The 19976-nt window shown below is 47.7% G+C and overlaps 1 protein-coding gene across 1 annotated transcript; it reads left to right on the top strand.

Annotated features, from left to right (window-relative positions):
• Positions 1-251: 251 nt before the first annotated feature.
• LOC142005992 (maestro heat-like repeat-containing protein family member 6) lies at positions 252-19684 on the top strand. The gene is made up of 14 exons (XM_074983147.1): positions 252-383; positions 1429-1583; positions 1958-2126; positions 3826-3995; positions 5896-6030; positions 6160-6274; positions 7046-7189; positions 7541-7720; positions 13451-13606; positions 13980-14072; positions 14411-14513; positions 15584-15649; positions 17896-17977; positions 19663-19684. Exons 1-14 carry the CDS (start codon positions 252-254, stop codon positions 19682-19684), a joined length of 1722 nt encoding a protein of 573 aa, XP_074839248.1.
• Positions 19685-19976: the final 292 nt, after the last annotated feature.

Raw genomic sequence — 19976 nt, 5'->3', positions numbered from 1 at the left:
CAATATGGTCAGGGATGGAGCCCCATGCTCTGGATTTCCCAAAACCTCTGGCTGCCAGAAGCTGAGACCGGAGATGACTTGATGATTGCCCCGTTCTCTTCGTGCCCACTGAAGCACCTAGCAATGGCCATTGCCAGAAGACAGGATAATGGACTAGATGAACCATTGCTTTGATTCAGTATGGCCATTCTTACGTTCTTATCTACAATAGGCTTTCCCTCTTCTTTTTAGATCTATGAGGAATCTGACCTATGGCTACAGTTACCAGCCAGATCCTTGTAGCTGTGGCTGGTCTGAGAGACACAGTGAAAATCAATGCTCAGGCAGCTGCAGTAATGTTGACCTCAGTTCTGAAAGAGCAGAGGAACAATATAAAGGAAAAGGTAAAGAGACTGTGAATGTTAGAGCTCCCTTTTCTGGTTCTAGAAGATGGAATTGGCATTCTTTAGAGTCCCTGAGTTGTCTTTCTCTTTCCAAGTTTGCAGGATGGAGCAAAGGCTCAGAATCATCTTTTTAAAAAGATAATCCAAACTCTTTCCTCAAGGACTGTGTAGTCCTGACTTGTTCTGCTTAACAGGTAGATGAGCAAATCCTTCCTATATTTGTCTGCGAGTATTTTTATCCTGTCTGTACAAAAGTGTAGTCTGCAAACAAGAAAAGGCATCTGACATACCATATGTAAATTGAGGTTAGCAAGTTGATTGTCACTTTAAAGCAAGCATTTTTAGGGAATTAAGACAGCTTGTTTGATTTTTATTTCTTTTCACTGTTTTTCATTGTCACTGCATCTTGGTATTTCCTAAATCTGGGTGTGAATAGAAGCATAAGTGCCAAAATAATGCAAGAAATTCCACATTTGTGGTATTTCCAGACTCAACAGAAGCAGGAAGGACCAGAAATCCTGTTGTGAACCCAATTTTCAAGCTCTTAAATTCAGTTTTTCAGACACTGGGGGGTGAGATAGTTTGAACAAGTGTCTATATTTTGGATGCATATCTGAGGCAAATGTCTGAACCCTTAAAGATTCAGCTTTTGCTAATGATAGTCGCTGGGCAATCATGTAAATTGTCACATGTAATCAGGATTACTCAGAAGCCAGCAATTACAATAGTGTCACTTGATGAACTGGATTAGCAAATCTTCCCATATAGGCCCTTTGTTTCTCTATCAGTGTCTAATCTTGCAAAATACTTAGGGCTTTCAGCTCCTATTGAAACCCATGGAAGTTGAGGATGTGTAGGATGTGCTCATCACCTTGTAGCATACAGCCCTTTATTTTTCTGAAGCCTGGAGTTGCTTTGTCCATTATTCATCAGGGAGAATTCTGTAGTGCCACGAATCAGTCCCACCCAGTCATCATTGCTGCATTCAGACATAAACTGGCAGAGGAAGAAAGGACTCTAAACCTGTTTTATTATCTTTTTGCAGGTGCCAGAGATCATGGATATTATTTATTTCCACCTGCAGGCAACTCAAGAGGACAGTGCCAGGCAGGCAGCTGTGGGGGCTGTGTGTTTACTAGCTGAGAGTCACACAGGAGAAGTCGTCTCAGCTCTACTGAGATTCTCACTCCCGTGTGACAGGTAAAACAGCGGCACAGTTCTCCTTCCTAGTTCCAGAGATGACTCTTTGATATGTAAAACAGAGTGTGTAATTAAAAACTAGAAAATCAAAGAGTCAGAGAAGTATGATAATCCCTGTCAACTTTGTTGTGATGCCAACTCAGAATGCCTTCTGCTAGGACAATGTGCCTGTTGCACAACAGCAGTTCCTCCATTTGAAGACTACATGATTCCCTTTCCTTAATCACTATTTCAGCTCCCCACTGTGCTACTCCAGGACTAAGGTCCAGTTCCTTCACTGACCTCCACTTGTGGGCATAGCTGTGCTTACTAACTCAGTACTACTGTGAAGAGATCCTATTGAATCATGTATTCTTGTATTTTCAAATTTGCAGCCATGTCACTCAGATCTGGGAGGCCCTAGGCAGAACCAAAAAGCCTATTAGCCGCCGGGTGCTTGCTGAGTTGCTGGAGATGTTAAAAAGAAGACCATGCTTTGAGAAGAATGAAACCCCTGAGTCAAAAAGTAACTTAGAGGATAATGCCTCTCTTTTGCCTCTAGCTGTAAGTAATAACCAAAATATTCCCATCCTATCCCCAAGTTTCTGACACTTGTCTATACAGCTACCTAGGAGTTATTCGCTGCACGGCAACTCATACAGGGAACGTTCATCCCTGGGAAAATGGAGAGACTTAAAGAGAATGGCCTGCAGCTAGGTCTTTCCAGTGCGACTCTGACACAGTGGCTTTTACTGCTGTGGAAGCCTTGCCAGAGCTAAGCCACAAAGAAAGATAAAATGAGGGTAGGAGAAATTGGCCTGCTTTGTATTTTGGGGCTTGGTTTGTTGTCCATAGATGGATAGTACTTTTAGGTACAATTAGGACCTCAATTTATAGTAAAGGCTAAGGCAAAATCTCCCCTTTCCCACCTCATCTCCTCCCTTCCCTGCATGGGTATCGGAATTCATTGTAAACATTGGCAGAGAGCCAGAGACCAGAGTGACTGAAGACTGAATCAGGTATTATTTGTTGGGACTTTTTGTTTTTGTTTGGTCTTGAATCACGGCATAAATGAAGTATTGGAATAACACAAGGAAAGGAACACCACTGAGACAGTGTAGGTTGCTTGTTTAGACTGCTCCAGGAAGGCCCAATAAGTAGTTGTTGAAAGAGTGAAATTTAACTCAGATCTAATCTTCTGCTGACGTAGCTGTGGTAGTTGGGGGGGCTGATGTGCAGTGATCTGTAACTGACATATATGTGCAAGGAAAACAAAGCCCCAGGTGTGGATGTCAGTATAACAGTAACATTAGACTTTTACCAGGATAGCTTATGTCTGTCAGGGGGCTGCAACAGGCTAAGCTAGCAAAAGCAGGTTCACTGATAGAACTGCATGCCCCTTATCAAGCTCTTTGCTGGCATAAGATACTGGTATATGTACTGGCCAAATGCTCCTGCTGTTGAGTTGCTCTTCATTTTGCTGGGAAGCCAGACAACCCACAGGCCAGGCAAACTGAGGAAGGGTCCATGTTACTATTGCAACAAGGTAAGGCCTCCCCCCACAAAGAAAGAAAAACATACTATATTGTAGTCAGTACTGTACGTCTGAATTTGGAGACATGCATCCATGGCACATGGAAACAGGAAAGAGATCTTCCATGTCTTGCCAAAGCCATGTCAGCTTCTTCATCTTTCCCTGCTTTTCTCTCAACCCACCCAAGCCATTAACCTTTTTACAGGAGCTTTGAACATCAGTCCTTTTGTAGGCCATGATATAACCTACTCGTTCAGTGAGGAGATCACTGTGAAGCTATATGAGTAGAGCTTGTGTCACACCAGAGTGGTCCACAATACCCGTCGGGCGCTCTTTGGTGGTATTCTGCTACATCTGGTAGTATCACTCCTTCGGAATGATAGTTCTAGGAGGGTATTGTGACACTTCCCTTCCGGGGACTCTCACACTGAATCTAAAGCATTATGACCCCTCTTCTAGGCATGAGTGCTCTGCTTCCTCCATACAGCCAGGCCCTGCCATTTATGAAATAAGCAACCAAGGTGCAAATTGAAGTAGGGCCTTCTGTAGCATGGCAGGGCAGTGCGCTGGCTGCTCTAATCTAATATTTCATAGAACACAGTTCCATCTTCTGTGATTTATTGTGAGCCAGGAGAGGAAAAAATCTTATCTGTGGCAGAGAAGAATAAATGTTGGAGGGAGATGGAAGATTTTAGAATTAAATGTGTGTCTCATATTTATCTTTTTCAGACAACAAGGGCCCTGTGCATAATATTCAGTAATAAAGAATGCACAGTTCCTATGGGTGCTTTTTTTGTATCTGTGTTAATCTTCCTCATCATTCAGCTGCACTACCTGGTGAGCCTCCCTGAGGTTGTATGTGGCTGGGAGGACAAGTTCCAAACATCCAGCTTTGTGAGGTAATTACTGACAAGGTGCTAATTAAGTGGATAAACCTATTTCTGTTAATCACCATCATCCTCATCCTCATCCTCATCCTCATCCTCATCATCAAAGTCCCAGTGGTAATCCATGGCCTCAGAGTTTGAGAACCTCTGCCCTAGAGGAACTCCTAACATAGAAACTTTCCTATGGGATGACCTAAATAGGGAAATTCTGAGGAGAGTATTTAGAACATTCTGGTTAGAAGACAATTCCCCAGTCAGGCCTGTCCCCCCTAGAAGAATAGTTCTGTTTGAGCAATCTCTTAAAATAATGTTCCACAATTGGTTTGAGATAAGAGGTTTTAATTAATGCAAAAGAAACACTATCAATATTTAATTACTGTTCTTTGGAGGATGGGGTGGGAGGAGGTTAATCTATGTATGTTTTTTTAAAAACGCAGATAATATGCAAAGTATTAGAATGTCTAGAAATAGACACTCTCCTGCTTCATCTCTTCGGCTTCGGTTCATTTTGATACTTGTACCCACTGCCTTCCCTGCTTATTTGTTTGGGTACAAGGCCTGGGTGCCAATGATTAATTAACAGAAAACATTAAACAGCCACAAAAGGCTGTATTAAAGGAACTGAAATGAAAAGAGAAATGTTTCTAACATAGTGTGCCAGCCCAGGGATAATCTAAAGACGTGAGCTCTGTGTTACACTCAGCCAATCTTTCTACACTGTGTTTCCAGTAAATAACTGGGGCTTTCTTCCAATTGTGGTGTTTGGAGGTTCTTACTCCTTTGAAGTTCGTTTGGAGTTTTAGGTTCAGATGAATCAAAATGCTAAAAGGACATTCAGGTGAAATGTTTTTATTTTTCTTGTTTATAGTATAAAAAAAAAGAAAGAAAGAAAATTTGCACCCAAAAGATACATTTATCCTGAGCATTCCTTTATTTAATTTAATTAGCATGGGGACAAGATGATCCCCAGCAGACACTTGCTATCAAACAGAGAAGTGCCTACCAGCTGCCTTTCAAAGGCTCAGAAAGTTTGAGTGTAGTATAAAATTCCAGATCCTCAAAGGATGCAAATTCCATCGATATCTCAATAAATGGGTTATTGCCAACACTTGCTGTAGGTTAGTATCATGATGCTCATAGCACTGATATCTTGGCTTTACGCTAGAGCCACAAACATAACTAACATGTAAGCATCGGTGTTAGCTATGGTAGACAAATAGGTCAGGTGAAGGCACAGACCCTAGGAATTTTAGTTCCAAAAACACAGGCCTGTCCTATTGGAACCAAAGAAAGACTCCATTGGTCACATTTCTTCATCAGTGCAGCCACTTCCTTGTAGGGTGGCATATACCAGTAAACATTTGAATACATCTATGAGATACCAATCACATAATTCTCACTCTGTCCAGTACAAGACACCATGTGGTGAAAAATGTGGGATCAAAGTCTCATTTATAATAGAAGATGTGCATGAGAGTGGTATTGATGTCTTAAATACATTAGTTAATTAATTTAGCCTCTTAGCCAGAGGCCTAGTTTCCCAAAGTGTGGCACCTGCACCACTGGTGGTATGCAAAAGGACTTCAAGGGGTACATGGCAGAAAATAAATTACTAAAATTCAGGAGACAAGCACTGGGACAGCACTGAGAGAGGGGGTACACCAATAAAGCCAAAGTCCCAAAAGGGGCACGTGAATGTTTTAAGTTTGGGCAACACCGCCATAGGCCATTGCATATAATACAATCAATAAATAAATATTTTAAATTGACAAAACCCCTAAAAACATATACAAATTTTAAAAACACAAAATAAAAATGCAAGTTTATCCCTTCAACTGCACTGCAAAAAATGCTATGTCTTTCGTATGTCACCAAATGTCAGTCATTTATCACTCTCTTGTCCCCAATTTAGTTGTGCAGTGGAGGCTCTGAAAGCTGTGGTGAAAAGAGAAAAATCCTCTTTAATGCTATCTGTGAGTCTGGCAGGAGGCTGGGACCTGTTATCTATGCCAGACACTTATCTGGAAGGAGTTCTTCTTCTGGCTAGGTAAGCAGTCAGAGTGTTGAGTTCATCTGGCTGTGCTAGGCAACAAGGTTTCTGTTTGGCATCTCCTCTAGTCCTTGGCTTGTTCTTCTTTCTACCCCAACAGTAAGATTATTTATATATGTTCAACAGAGCCATTGTAGAATACCATCATAGCCTGGATTTTGCCGTGTTTACCAAGGTGGCCCCTCTCCTGCACCATGGGGATGACAAACAGAAGCTGACTGCAATGGCCTTGTTCACTGGGGTAAGACTCTTTTCCGTTTTGAATATCTGGGATTCTTGGGAACTGCTCATTCTCAAGCTAGCTCAGTGAATGTATGGGTCATCTGCATCAACATTTCAGCTGAGCCATGGGGAGAGTCTCACCTTCACCCTCACCTTGTATTGTTATATATACCAATTCAAAGGCCGTGTCTACACTAGCCCCAAACTTCTAAATGGCCATATAAATGGCCATTTCAAAGTTTACTAATGAAGAGCTAAAATACATATTTAGCGCTTCGCTAGCACACGGGCAGCCGCGGCACTTTGAAATTGACGTGGCTCGCCGCCACACAGCTCGTCCCGACGTGGCTCCTTTTCTAAAGGACCCAACCTACTTCGAAGTTCCCCTATTCCTACGAGCAGATGGGAATAAGGGGACTTTGAAGTAGGCGGGGTCCTTTCGAAAAGGAGCCCCGTTGGGACGAGCCGCACGGCGGCAAGCCACATCAATTTCGAAGTGCAATGGCCACCCACATGCTAATGAAGCACTGAATATATATTTCAGCGCTTCATTAGTAAACTTCGAAATGGCCATTTACATGGTCATTTCGAAGTTTGGGGCTAGTGTAGACATGGCCAAAGTGGTTGTAAGACATTGCCATTCTGATTTAATGCGATTTACATCCCCTCTGGGCCTAAAATGACCACATAAGGTACATGGCAACTGCTAATTGATTTTTTATCTGATATGACCCATAGTAAAATCTGTCTATTGCCTGTTGGCTACTTACTATGTATTCTATCTCTTTAGCTTCTCTCTACTGAGTCCACATATGTGACATTAAAACAGCTATATATTCTGGGCCACCTGAAGAACTGGCACATAGACCCAAGTCCTACTGTCCGTTGGCTTGCTCTTCTTGGACTTGGAAATGTTGCACTTCACATGCAGAAGGTGAGTGGTGATTGTTTGAATGTGAAACCAAACTCTAGGAATGTCAAGGGTATTTACGCCTTCCATGAAAGCAATGAAACAAACCACACCTATGCCTGAGCAGAATAAGAAGCATGGGAGGGAGCCAATGAGAAATACACACAGCCATAGCAGCTGCCCAGGAATCTTCAAGTAGGAGAAAAATAACTGTCCCTCACTGTCTCTCATACTGTCTGCACCAGCTACAGGAGGGTGAATGTCTTTGCTGTGTTCTGGGTATCTTCCTTTCCATCAGGCTGAGAGGAATTAACTCTGGGATTACATGATCATTGTTATATTCTAGGGAAGGAAACAAATTTCTGTTTCTTGCAGAAGAAGGAGGTCAAAGCTCTGCTTACTGATATCCTTGAGACTTTTGATGACCCAGATGAGAAGGTGATTCTGATGGCTTTTGAGGCTGTTACCAAAATTGTCACCTGCCAGAAGCAAAAGGCTCATCTCAACACAGAATTTGTGCAGATTGCCAGAGAACTTCACCCATTCCTAACTGATGTAAGGCACAATGGTGAGCAGGACCACTGAAGTGTGTGTGGTTAAACCTTTGCAGGAGGGCATGGGGGGGCGGGGTGTGTGTGTGTAGCCAAATCTTATGCTATACTTTATTGTTGCTACTCTTGTCTATTACTGCCTGCAAACAGGAGCTGCAGCCAAGCACTCTTTTTTGCAGGCCCTGTTAGGTAAGAATAATTCCTGATGGGAGAAAGAGACTTGCTTCCTTAAGGACAGGAGACTCAACTAGTGATGGGCTAAAATCCTGTCTGAGAGGATTCAAGCAGTACAACGAGCCTGACAAAGAGCCTGAATTGGCATTCTCACTGGTGCACGTGAGGAGTAATCCACTGAAGCTGATGGAGTTACACCAGCATAAAACCTGTATGAGGACCAAAATCAAGCCCAGTGTGTATAAGCTACAATACAGTGTGTTGCTATTGTCATGTACACATCACAGACAGCAACATAAAAGGCCCAGTGTTCAGATATGGTGTTATATATATATATATATATATATACACACACACACAGATAACCACTTGATAGAGTGTGCAGATGCCCACACAGAAGATGGGTCTAGAAGTGAGCACCCTTTTGAAAGGGAGAAAATCGACATTCGGTGGTCAAAATAGCGGCCATCGAAAGGGAGCAGCCTACGCCATTATGGGATCGACATTTTGATCTGCTCTTTCGAAGTGCCGCCACGGTCTTTCAAAAGAGAGCGTCCACGCGTCTCCAAGCCCTCTTTTGAAAGAAGGGAGGCAGGAAACGCCGCGAACAGGGTCCAATGGCCAACAAGCCCTTCCGGGGCCACAGTCAGCCGCTCCCTTTAAAGGCCCACACACACACACACTTTCCACTCCTCATGAGTCGAGTGCTGCCCAGCCATTCCCAGCACGGCAGAGCCCAGTCGTGCTCAAGATGGAGGCCCAGCGACAGCTCCTGCAAGAGGACACCCTCATTATGGACACCCTGCTGGCAGTGCTGTGTGCCATTGCCGGAGCTTCACCTGATCTCACTGGGTGACTGGGCGGTCCCCCTGGGGCCATAGGGCTCCTCCACCCAGGGCACAACCGGGCGAGCCCCCCCAGGCACCACTGGGCTCCCCCCCCAGGTGCCTCAATGCCTCTGGACTCACCCCAGCAGCACTGACTGGTGGGAGCGCCTGGTGCTAGGGGAATGGGGTGAGGAAAGGTGGCGGAACTTCCGCATGTCAAGGCAGACCTTTGAGGAGATCTGCCACTGGCTCACGCCCATACTCTAGCACCACAACACCTGCATGCGACCAGCCCTCACCCTGGAGAAACGGGTCGGGATCACCAAGCTGGCCACCCCAGACTCCTACTGTTCCGTGGGACAACAGTTTGGGATGGGCAAGGCCACCGTCGGGGCCATACTTATGGAGGTAAGGTAGGGGTGGGTCACACGTCCCCCATGGGTGGGGGGGTGCTGGGGCGAGGGGAACCCACCACTGCAAGGGGCCGGATGGGAGGGGGACAGAACAGGCCCGAGGCAGGGGGCGGAGATGGCCCACCACACCTGCGCTAGAGCATGTGTCCCCCTCCCCCCACACAGGTCATCAGAGCCATCAACATGATGCTGCTCCATAGGGTCGTCCACCTGGGGGATCTGGACAACACCGATGCTGGCTTCCAGGGCCTGCGCTTTCTGAACTGCATCAGCGCTTTGGATGGCGCACACATATGCCCATCCGCGCCCCAGTACACAGCGCCAGCCAGTACATCAACAGGAAGGGCTGCCATTTGGTGGTGCTCCAGGCCCTGGTGGACATGAGGGGCCGGTTCACTGACATCTGTGTGGGCTGGGCCGGCTGCACCCATGATGCCCAGGTCTTCCAGAACTCCAGGCTGTGCCAGCTCATGGGGGCCAACACGTTCACCCCCCAGCAGCAGATCCCGGTGGCGGAGGACGTCCCCATGCTGCTCTGCATGGTGGCAGATGTGGTGTACCCCCTGCAGCCGTGGCTAATGAGGCCATACACAGGACACCTCAACCCGGGAGGCATTCAATCAGTGCCTTGACCATGCCCACAATGTTGTGGAGCAAGCCTTCGGGGGCCTAAAGGGGAGGTGGAGGTTCCTACACACGCAGCTGGAGGTCAGGGTCCTCAACATGCCCCAGATGGTGGGCACCTGTTGCATCCTCCACAATGTTGTGGAGTGAAAGGGGGATGCCTATGTCCCCAGAATGGGAGACCTCCAGCCAGATCCGGCTATGAGGAGCCACACACCTCCCCCATCCGCCAGGCCCACCTGGACACCACTGCATTAGGGAGGCCTTCAGGCAGGCCTTTGCCGACAGCCACCTCTGACCCGCATGTACACCCACATCTCATGCAAATCCACCATCCACCATCCCCACCACCACCAGCACTGCACCCATACATCCACCACCCACCATCCCCCTGAGGAGCACAGCACAGAGTGGTGAACAGTAAATAAACATTTATCGAGACCATGCCTTGTGAACTATGTACAGATGGAGGGAACCTAACCTGGAAGGGGGTGGGGAGCTCATTCCGGGGCAGGGGTAGTAGGCCGTGAGCCCTGTTGGCCTCTGCCTGCCTGGGTGCAGGATTCCCGGCAGGGAGGAGAGGGTGCAGGGAGTACCAGCAGGTAAGGATGGGGAGTGGACCCGGTGGGGGCAGGCTTAGTGGGGGCGGAGGGGGTGGGCTCAGAGGGGGTGAGGTGGCAGGGGGGCAGGAGGCAGGCAACGTTGGCCGCATGGTCCTGGCGGGTCTGGCCAATGCCCTCGAGGGTCTGCAACAGCCTCTCCCAGGCCGCCCTCCACCACTCCATCTCGGCCTCAGTGAGCTGCAGGTGCTGCTCAGCCACTTCAGCCTGACTCTGGCTGGCAGGGTCCTCCTCAGCCCCGCAGGGGGCCTTCCAGCCACAGGCCCACTGGTGTGCTGCATGGGGTGGCGTCCAGGTGCCTCTGATGTCCGCTGGGGGGCTCTCAGGGACTAGGGATGGCACTGGGCTCTCCCGGCCCATTGATGGTGCGGCTGTATGGAGAGGGGGAAAGCATGTCAATAATGTGCCCCAGATGGAGGGGGATCTGTCCGTGGCCCACCCACCTGTGCCCTCCGCTGAGGGTCCCCCCACAAGGGGCACTGACCCGCCCCCCACAGGCTGGGCATCCCGTCCAATGGGGGTGCATCCAGGGGTCTGTCATGTGGATAGCCCATCCCAGCCTGCATTGTGCAGTCCACAGGTACTGTCCAGCACAGAGCAGCCGCTGCCCGTGTGCAGCATGCAGCACTGTCCACTGAGGGCACGTGCTGGGCATCACTGTTAAGCCACCACGGGGTGCCGCATACCATGGTGGGCTGGCCTGTGCGTGCCCGGAACCACTGGGCCTGTGTGCGACTGGCTAGCCGTTGCGTCACCCGCACCCTACTTAGTGGGCGCGCGCCCCTCCATGCCCCAGAGCTCCCGGAAGAAGGGGCATGTGGCTGGAGCAGCCCCGAAGCGGCTGGCCTGGTCTCTGACCCGGTCATAGCCCTGCCGCAGCTCCTTCACCTTGGAGTACACTCCAGGTGGCCCCTAGTGAGGAGGCCCTGAGCCAGGCGGCCGAAGGCTGCAGCATTGCATCACTTCACCCCCATCTCATGGAGGACCTCCTCCTCCTTCCAGAGGCCAAGGAGGTCCCACGGCTCCCGCTCCGTCCAGGAGGGCGCCCTTTTTCTTTTCTCCCCCGAGAGCCCTGGGAGTCCTGTGGGAAGTCGGGGGCGGGGGGGGGCGGGGGGCCATAGGGCTCACTGGGGCCTGGCTGCTGGCCATGGCTGCGGCACTGGAGTGTGGGGCTGGAGCACATGCGGAGGCTGCTAGCACAGTTTCAACTTCCTGCAACGGGTTTCCTGCGTGTGTGCAGCTTTAAGGCAGCCGCACAAAGGGACCATAGAGACCAGCTGCTGCCAGCTGGAGTGGCCCCGCACTCCAGCTGACCGGCACCATGGCGAACCCGTATTTCGAAAAAGCGGAATGTGGAGCGTCTACACATGTTCTCCTTTGATATAGCTTTTCAGAAGGGGCCGATCTTCCTGATACGGGATCAGAGTTCGGATTGCGATGTCTGTGCCCTTCAATTGTTCCTTCAATTTCCTTTCAAAAGACAGTGTTACACGTGTGGACACTCCTCCCGCTCTTACAAAAGAAAGCCACTTATTTCGACATTTTGTGCACGTGTAGACACAGCTAGAGAGTAGTGCCTCTCCTGCGTGCATCTGTCAGAGACACTGTATGTGCTGAAGATATTTCCATTGCCTTAATTCAGCAACATTTAGCACCAGGAAGGTAAAGAGCTTTTCATCTTCAACGTACTTTACAAACTTTAACTAGTTAAGCTGCAGAGAACCCCTGTGTGGTAGGTAAACATTGTTATCCTCATTTGTTTAAATGAGAAAACGGGGACACAGATGTTCTATGACTTGCACAGCCAAGGTCACAGTATGAGTCTCAAAAACCTCAAAGAGGGAGCCATGCTAGTCTATATACTGTCAAAACAAAAAGCAGTCAAGTAGCACTTTGAAGACTAGCAAAATAATTGATTAGGTGATGAGCTTTTGTGGGACAGACCCACTCCTTCAGACCATAGCCAGACCAGAACAGACTCAATATTTAAGGCACAGAGAACCAAAAACAGTAATCAAGGAGGACACATCAGAAAAAAATGATCAAGGTGAGCAAATCAGAGAGTGGGGGGCAGGGGAAGGTCAAGAATTAGATTAAGCCAAGTATGCAGACGAGCCCCTTTCGTGACTCAGAAAATTCCCATCCCAGTCCAAACCACGTGTTAATATGCCGAATTTGGATATAAAAGCGAGCTCGGCTGCTTCTCTTTGATTAGCAGTGCGAAGGGTTTTTTTCAGTAACACACATACTCTTAACAAAATGCCCCATTCCATTAAAATGCTGAATAACTGGTTTGTTGATCTGGAGTGTTTTGATGTCTCTTTTGTGCCCATTAATCCTTTGTCTAAGGGAGTTAGAAGTCTGTCCAATATGCAAAGCATCTGGGTATTGTTGGTACATGATGGCATATATGATGTTAGTAGAGGAGCATGAGAAAGTGCCCATGATTCTGCGTGTCCACATATCTTCTCTGGAAATAATGTCACTGGAACTAACCAGGTTACCCACAGAATCACTAATCATAGACTAACAGGTATTTTGCAGCATAAGCTTTCGTGGGCAAAGACCCACTTCATCACATGCATGAGTAGGGGGGTGGTTTCAGAGGGATATTTAAAGAGTGGGGTCCCAGTAAGAGGGAGGACCAGAGCTGACAAGATCTATTCAGCAAGGTGGAAATGGCCCAGTATCAACAATACTTATCAAAAGAGATAAAAACAAGTCAGATCAGACAGGGGGATGTGAGCCTTTGTCGGAGTCTAATGGGGAGCTATCAACACCCAAAGCAGAGAAACTGTTTCTCTTTTGAGAAGTACTGTTGATACTGGGCCATTTCCACCTTGCTGAATAGATCTTGTCAGCTCTGGCCCTCCCTCTTACTGGGACCCCACTCTTTAAATACCCCTCTGAAACTACCACCCCCCAACTCATGCATCTGATGAAGTGGGTCTTTGCCCACAAAACCTTATGCTCCAAAATATCTGTGAGTCTATAAGGTGCCACAAGACTTTTTGTTGTTCTCGAAGCTACAGACTAACACAGCTACCTCTCTGGTTCTTTCCCTTTTCATTCACAGGAGAGGCGCAAAATAAGCTGTGCTGCTGGTCAGCTTTTTGTGGATTTGCTCCAAGCCTTGAGCGGGAAAGATAAATCCCTCCTGCAGGAGCAGGTCCTCAGCAGTATGGTCCCACTGCTGATAAATCTGCAGCAACCGTGTCCTGATGTGATGAAGGTAAATGCCACGGCCATAAATTCCACAGCACAACACTGACAAGCCTGATCCTCAGACTATCTTGCTAAAGTCCCAAGGCTGCGTCATACACTCTGTGCAGGTTGATAGGGTATAATTAAAACCTAGTCCATTACCAGGAAGAGAGGGATATGAATGTCTCAGACAACACATGGCCCCTAACAGGCTACTTCCCTATGGGTGCTAAGAACAAAAGTATGTTAAAGGCCAGAGGGGACATATATGACCCTCAGACCACTCCCACTTGCATTCATTTCAATTTGATTTCTAGTCTCAGCTGACACCTATTTGATAGTAGTACTTATTGTTACTCATCTTTTATCGTTGGAAACCCTCCTTGTCTCATCTTTTGTAGAGCTGTGCAAACACCTTACAGGAGTGTAAAGTCTTCTTGGGATGGACCTTAAATGACAACCAGGAGTCATGGGATGCTGTCTGCCACCAGCTTGTAAGGGAATTCTGGGACTGTCATTGTTCTGGGTCTTTCTTTTTCAGTGGTATGGAGGGAAAGGAAGCTAACGAACCTAAGCTTTGTTTTCAAATTGTGAGGGGCTCTCATCTTCTTCAGTGCATCCCCTGGTATGGCTCATGAACTTCCACACCATTGCCATCTAGTATTTCCGCTCTTTGGAGATAATCTAGGCAGTGACTCATCATACTTAAAAAGCCAGGGTTGTTTACTGATAGGCATTAGGGAAAGGGTTATGTTCACTCTTCACTAAACTGAATTTCTTCTTTGCTGTTTTTTTTTGCTGTTGTTGTTTTTGTCGGGCATTTTTTTTTAAGGTTGAGCAGTATCCAGACAGACTATGGAGCTTCTTACAACAAGCCCAAGAGTATCTCAGGAGCTCACGGGCTTCTACAAGAAATGCTGCTGGCATATTCATAGGTAAACACCAGGGCTTTTTTGCGGTGGTACATGTCGGTATTGAGTACCAGCATCTCTTCTCCAGGGTTCCCATGGCTGGGGCTGCCAGTGGGGCTCTGTGCCCCAGCCACGGGGCTGTGGGGTTCTCCAGCTGGGGTTCCCATGGCTGGGGCTGATGGTGGGGATCAGTGCTCCATCCAGCTACCAGCTGCGGGGCTGCTGGAGCACCCGCTGCTCTCCCGACAGCATCACAGGACCTGTAGCCTCCTCTGTCCCCTCCAGCAGCTCTAGCTGCGGAAACCTGGTGGGGCAGTGAGGAGAGGCAAGAAGCTGTACCACTCCTCTTCTTTTTACAAAAAAAGGACTGGTAAATACTAAGTTTTTTGGTCGTCTTCAGCTTTTATCACCACCCTTAGCAATTTCAGGAGTGTTTCCTACAGCAGCATGAGCTAATCCAGGAGTCAGCAACCTTTCCGAGACAGAGTGCTGAAATTTGACCTTTTGACCTCCACGTATGGTCTGAGTGCCAGTGGTACTTTTTAAAGTCACTCATAGTCCTGCTTACAGCACCTTCATTAATAAATAAAGATGCGGAGCTTTACCGTTTAGGTAGTGGTTGGTAGCATTAGCTGGTCTTTTGCTAATCCACAGGCAGCATGGCTTTGAGCAAGCGCCCAGCTGGATGGGGGAGGAGGGGCAGACCTGACCTCCCACCTCACCTGCCAATGAAAATTGTCTCAAGTCCCACTCTTGGCTCCTGTAACAGGGGTTGCTGACCTCTGAGCTAATCCACTAGTTTCAAGAGTCTTGAGTTCCATCACCCAAAGAACGTAACACTAATGTTTAAGCAAAAATAAAGGAAATACATTAGAGCCTTCACATCTCTTGTTACTCCCTGTACCCTACCCTGAGTGCCCAGATCTGCCCCAGAGGAGTCCTGGTCTAGGACGTTGTAGATATTATTTCATTTGGAGGCAAACTACCTGCCAGACATCCATCTCACTATCTACGAGTCTGGTGACAGAACAAAATATTAGACATTATCACTGGAAGATAAGAAATATTGTCTGATGTTTTTATTGTACCTCCAGACATCATAATACAGCATCTGGAAAACAGACTAGTGCAAAAGGAAGGCATGAATTTATTACAGTGTGGTAAGTGATGACTTCCAGTTTAACACTGCATATGTGACCTGGCATTGATACACACAGACATTTACATGTGCCTGTCTGTGAGCTCACATCTCCATTCTTTCCTTCAATGCTGGTATCTGCATATCAACCCTAGTGTAACAATTGCATTTAGGCTGCAACCTGAGAACCAGCAAACAGTTATGATTTGCTGATTCTCTGCCCCCAAGCAGGTTAAAGCACCCTCCTCTCTTTGCACTACCTCTGGGTGAGGTTGTTAGTTAGCACAAGTAGGAGGCACCCTTTGGCCAGATCTAAAACTTTATCAGGGTGGAGAATCGGGGTGCCCTAATCAGTTTCTCATTCTCATCTTCTTCTCTCCTCACTGCCTGCTCTCTGGGGACTGTCCTGGGTGGCTGCTTTGGGGAAGGGAGCCACCCATTGCTAATTACTCCCTTAAACTCAGGCAGAGTGAGTCAATCACCTATCCTTCTGTCCCAGACTTACTCCTGGCAATCCAAATGGATGTGCTGATGAGCTGCTTGAGATGCAGGTGTGGTGGTGGATGGCAAAGTGGAGCCGGTACCCCTATTGATTCCCTTTGGGCAGCCATTTTCATTGTAAAATTACAGGGTGAAGCTTAGATAACTCTGTTACAGGTGGTCCCCGACTTACAAACACATCGACTGACAACCATTCATACTTACAACCATACTCCAGCTCACCCTCCCCCACATGCACCCCAGCTTACCTCCCCCAGTGGGGGGCTCCAAGTGTGTGCCAGAGGCTCCCCTCCAACCCCCCATGGACTCAGCTCCAACCCCCATACCCCAACCCCCCACACACACCCAGGCATCGAACTCCACCCCCGTACACAAACCCCGCGGACCCGGACAGAACCCCTGTGTGGCCCCAAATCACCCCCTTGCATGGCTGGCTCAGCACATGCGGGACTCTAACCTGTCCCCCACTCAAGCACCCCACCCCAGTGCACCCCCGTTCAACCCCTCCCCCACCTGGCTCAACCCTCATACAGCCCCAGCTCGCCCCCTTCATGCATGGGGCTCCAACTTCAACCCTCGCCTGGGATCCAGCTCCCAGCCCCTGGCAGGGCTCCATCCCTCTCCACGCGACCTGGTGCTCCCCCTGTTCAAACCCCACCACCCAGCTCAACCGCTCCCTTCCCTGGCCTCAGCTCACACCCCCACCCACGTGTAGGGCTCCAGCTGTCAGCCACTGCCAGCATGTGCAGGGGCTCTATCCCTCCCCACCAGTTCAAACCACCCCCACCCCAGTTCAATCCCCCTCCGCCCAGCTCAACTGCCCCATCGCCAGCTGACTGCCACCCCCAGCATGTGCTGAGCTGTCAGCCACCAGCGTGGGGCTCCAGCTGTCAGCCGCTGTAAGTGCATGAGGCTCTATGCCCCAGCAACCCCCTACCCTAGTTCATCCCATTCAACCACCCCCAGGCCCCCACAGCCCCAGCTCACACTCCCCGGCTTCAGCCTGCACCCAGGACTCCCAACCCCTGGCGCACAGAGGTCCAGATCCAACCCTCCTATCCATCACCCACGCAGCCCTGGCTCCAACCCCCTGGAGGGGCTCAACCCCCTCCCCAACTTCCTGCTGCCTGGGTCCAACCTCCTGCGAACCCCAGTTCAACTACCTCAAGGGATTACAGTATAAGGGTATTTCCGATTTACGACCAAATCAAGTTATGACCAGGTGTTCAGAATAAGTTGGGGACAACCTGTACATTCAGAATCAAATACACATTTCTTTTAAAAAATGTTTTCACCTTCAAGAGCCAGTTTTGAGTTTCAAGGTTTGAGGGTTACAAGGTCACAGGTGAGACTATCTTGGCATAATTAACTGAATTAAAGGGTTTTTAGCTGTTTTTCAAATATGTAACAATCATTATCAGCTATTCCAGGCAAGCATTTGACCTCTCCCCCTCCTCCACCATGTCCTAGTAACTTGATATTTAGCAGGGGATCAGGCTTTCAAAGCTCACACAAGATGAGCTCAGAGCAGGCTGCTACAGGAAAATCACTTAAGAAGGAGGTTAGACAGAGCTCTCCGTGTAACAGGGAGGAGACTTCTGGAATACATGAGTGAGCCATGCTGGAGTCCCCAGGGCAGCTGGGATTGGTGACCATGAGACAATCTAGGCCATTTCTATCTTTAGGAGGCAGTTCTGACCTGCCCTTTGCTCTTTGGTTCAGCTTCCATGCCTTTAACATTAGAATTAGAACTATCAATCCACACAGGTGCCAGTATCACCACTGAGGAAGTGGAGAGGGTATTCAGGCTTTATCCAGAACCATGTGCCTTGACCTGCTGCTACCCGTGGTAAGCTTTATCTGATTTGGTGTAATAGAAACATGCAGAAACGAGCAAATGACCTCAGTTATTGTCACACTGCTGATGTGACGGATCCATGGCTACCAAAGACTTAATATTCAGGATCTTTATCAAATTCAGCTCCTTCTCCAAAAGCACAAGCTGCCTTCTGACCTCAAGGAGAATTTCCATGAGCTGTGACAGTATTTGTGCTTACACGTAGAGCTGAACACACCCCACAATCAGGAGAACATATCTCAAGCAATTTGTTGAACTTTCCATCCCAAAATTTACAAACCTAAGAGGCTCAGCTAGCACAGACAAGGTTTCAGAAAGGATCCAACTCAAACCATTGAACTTTTTAAAGTTTCTGCATTTCTAATAGAAACTCACATCATGCTAAAGCTTATAGTCATTGAACTCAGGAATTGCCAGAAGCCCTACAAGTAAAATAGTGAAATATAAATAAATATGGTTCAGCTCCAGCGCCCATTGAAATTAGTGGTAAAGCTCCAATTGATTATGAGATAGCTCATATTGGCTGTGTCTACACGTGCCCCAAACTTTGAAATGGCCATGCAAATAGCCATTTCGAAGTTTACTAATGAAGCGCTGAAATGCATATTCAGCGCTTCATTAGCATGCGGGCGGCAGCCGCGCTTCGAAATTGACGCTCCTTGCCGCCGCGCAGCGCGTCCAGACAGGGCTCCCATGAGCTCATGGGAATAAGGGGACTTCAAAGTAGGCGGCGTCCTTTCGAAAAGGAGCCCCGTCTGGACGCGCCGCGCGGCGTCAAGAAGCATCAATTTCGAAGCGCGGCTGCCGCCCACATGCTAATGAAGCGCTGAATATGCATTTCAGCGCTTCATTAGTAAACTTCGAAATGGCTATTTGCATGGCCATTTCGAAGTTTGGGGCACGTGTAGACACAGCTATTGTGTGCTGTTTCATATCTTTAATCACAGAGGGATACAACTCACTGAGGACCTTAGCTGAGGTTTTCTCAGTTGTTAGAATGGATCCATCACATCCCTCCTGAAACCCTGGCAACTTCTCCAGTTCTTGGCTGCAAATCCAGTATCTCAAACCAATACCTTCTGAAAAAAGAGCACTGAATGTGTCACCTTTGGAATAAGTGCATCTCCTGTGGGGTCACAGAGAACTCCCTATAGAATGCCAGGAGTAAATGGGAGGTGGCAAGTAGGATATTGGAGATGGGGAATGGGGTGGCGAGAGGACTGCAGAGGTACCTAGGATATACTAGATTTAGGTCACAGAAAAAGATAGAGACTAGAGCTGGCCAGAGGCCAAACAATTTTGTTTCATGAAGACTTTGGACTTTCAAAATTGGTTTTCATTCTGCACTGGAATGAAAATGAAACCTTTTGAAAATTCTCATGAAACAGAATGCTGTTCAAATGTCCATCTTCAGATTGAAAAGTAAGGTTTGTTGGTTGGCACCTCTCTCCTCCTCCTAAATGAGCAGAGTCCACCTCATCAACCTCTTCCATTAAATGTGTAATGAAAGTCACAACATTTCTACAAACATTCACACTTTCAATTTAAACTGCATTTTCTGACCAAAAGAAATTTTTGTCAAATATTTTGGCCAACTCTAGTAAAGACTTTTTCTGTAGGAAATGGTTGAAGTTTCCTGTGCCATGGTTTTAACTGAATTTTATTTTATGTTTCAGTTCTTGTGGATTTGCTATTTGATCCTACACCCCCTGTCCATAGTATCACAACCATTAATATCAAGATAAAGCGGAACTCAGACAGTAATGTGTGTACTTCTCAATGAAAATGATCTTCTTCTTCCGATAACTTTATAATAGCAACACCTAACAATTAACAAAGAAGTCAGTTCTCTGACAGCTCATCATGGCAGGGAAACTGCCTTGTTTGTTCTTTTGGTTTTTTTTTTTCTGTAGAAGTTGGACAATTCAACCAAGAATGTTCACTAATGTTTGTGATGTGAGATACCGACCTCATGTTGGGCCAGAAGGTT

Source organism: Carettochelys insculpta, chromosome 1, assembly GCF_033958435.1.
Source record: "Carettochelys insculpta isolate YL-2023 chromosome 1, ASM3395843v1, whole genome shotgun sequence".
NCBI classification, from domain to species: Eukaryota; Metazoa; Chordata; order Testudines; family Carettochelyidae; genus Carettochelys; species Carettochelys insculpta.
The sequence above is the reverse complement of the archived record's forward strand: the minus strand, read 5'-3'. Positions and strand labels throughout refer to the sequence as shown.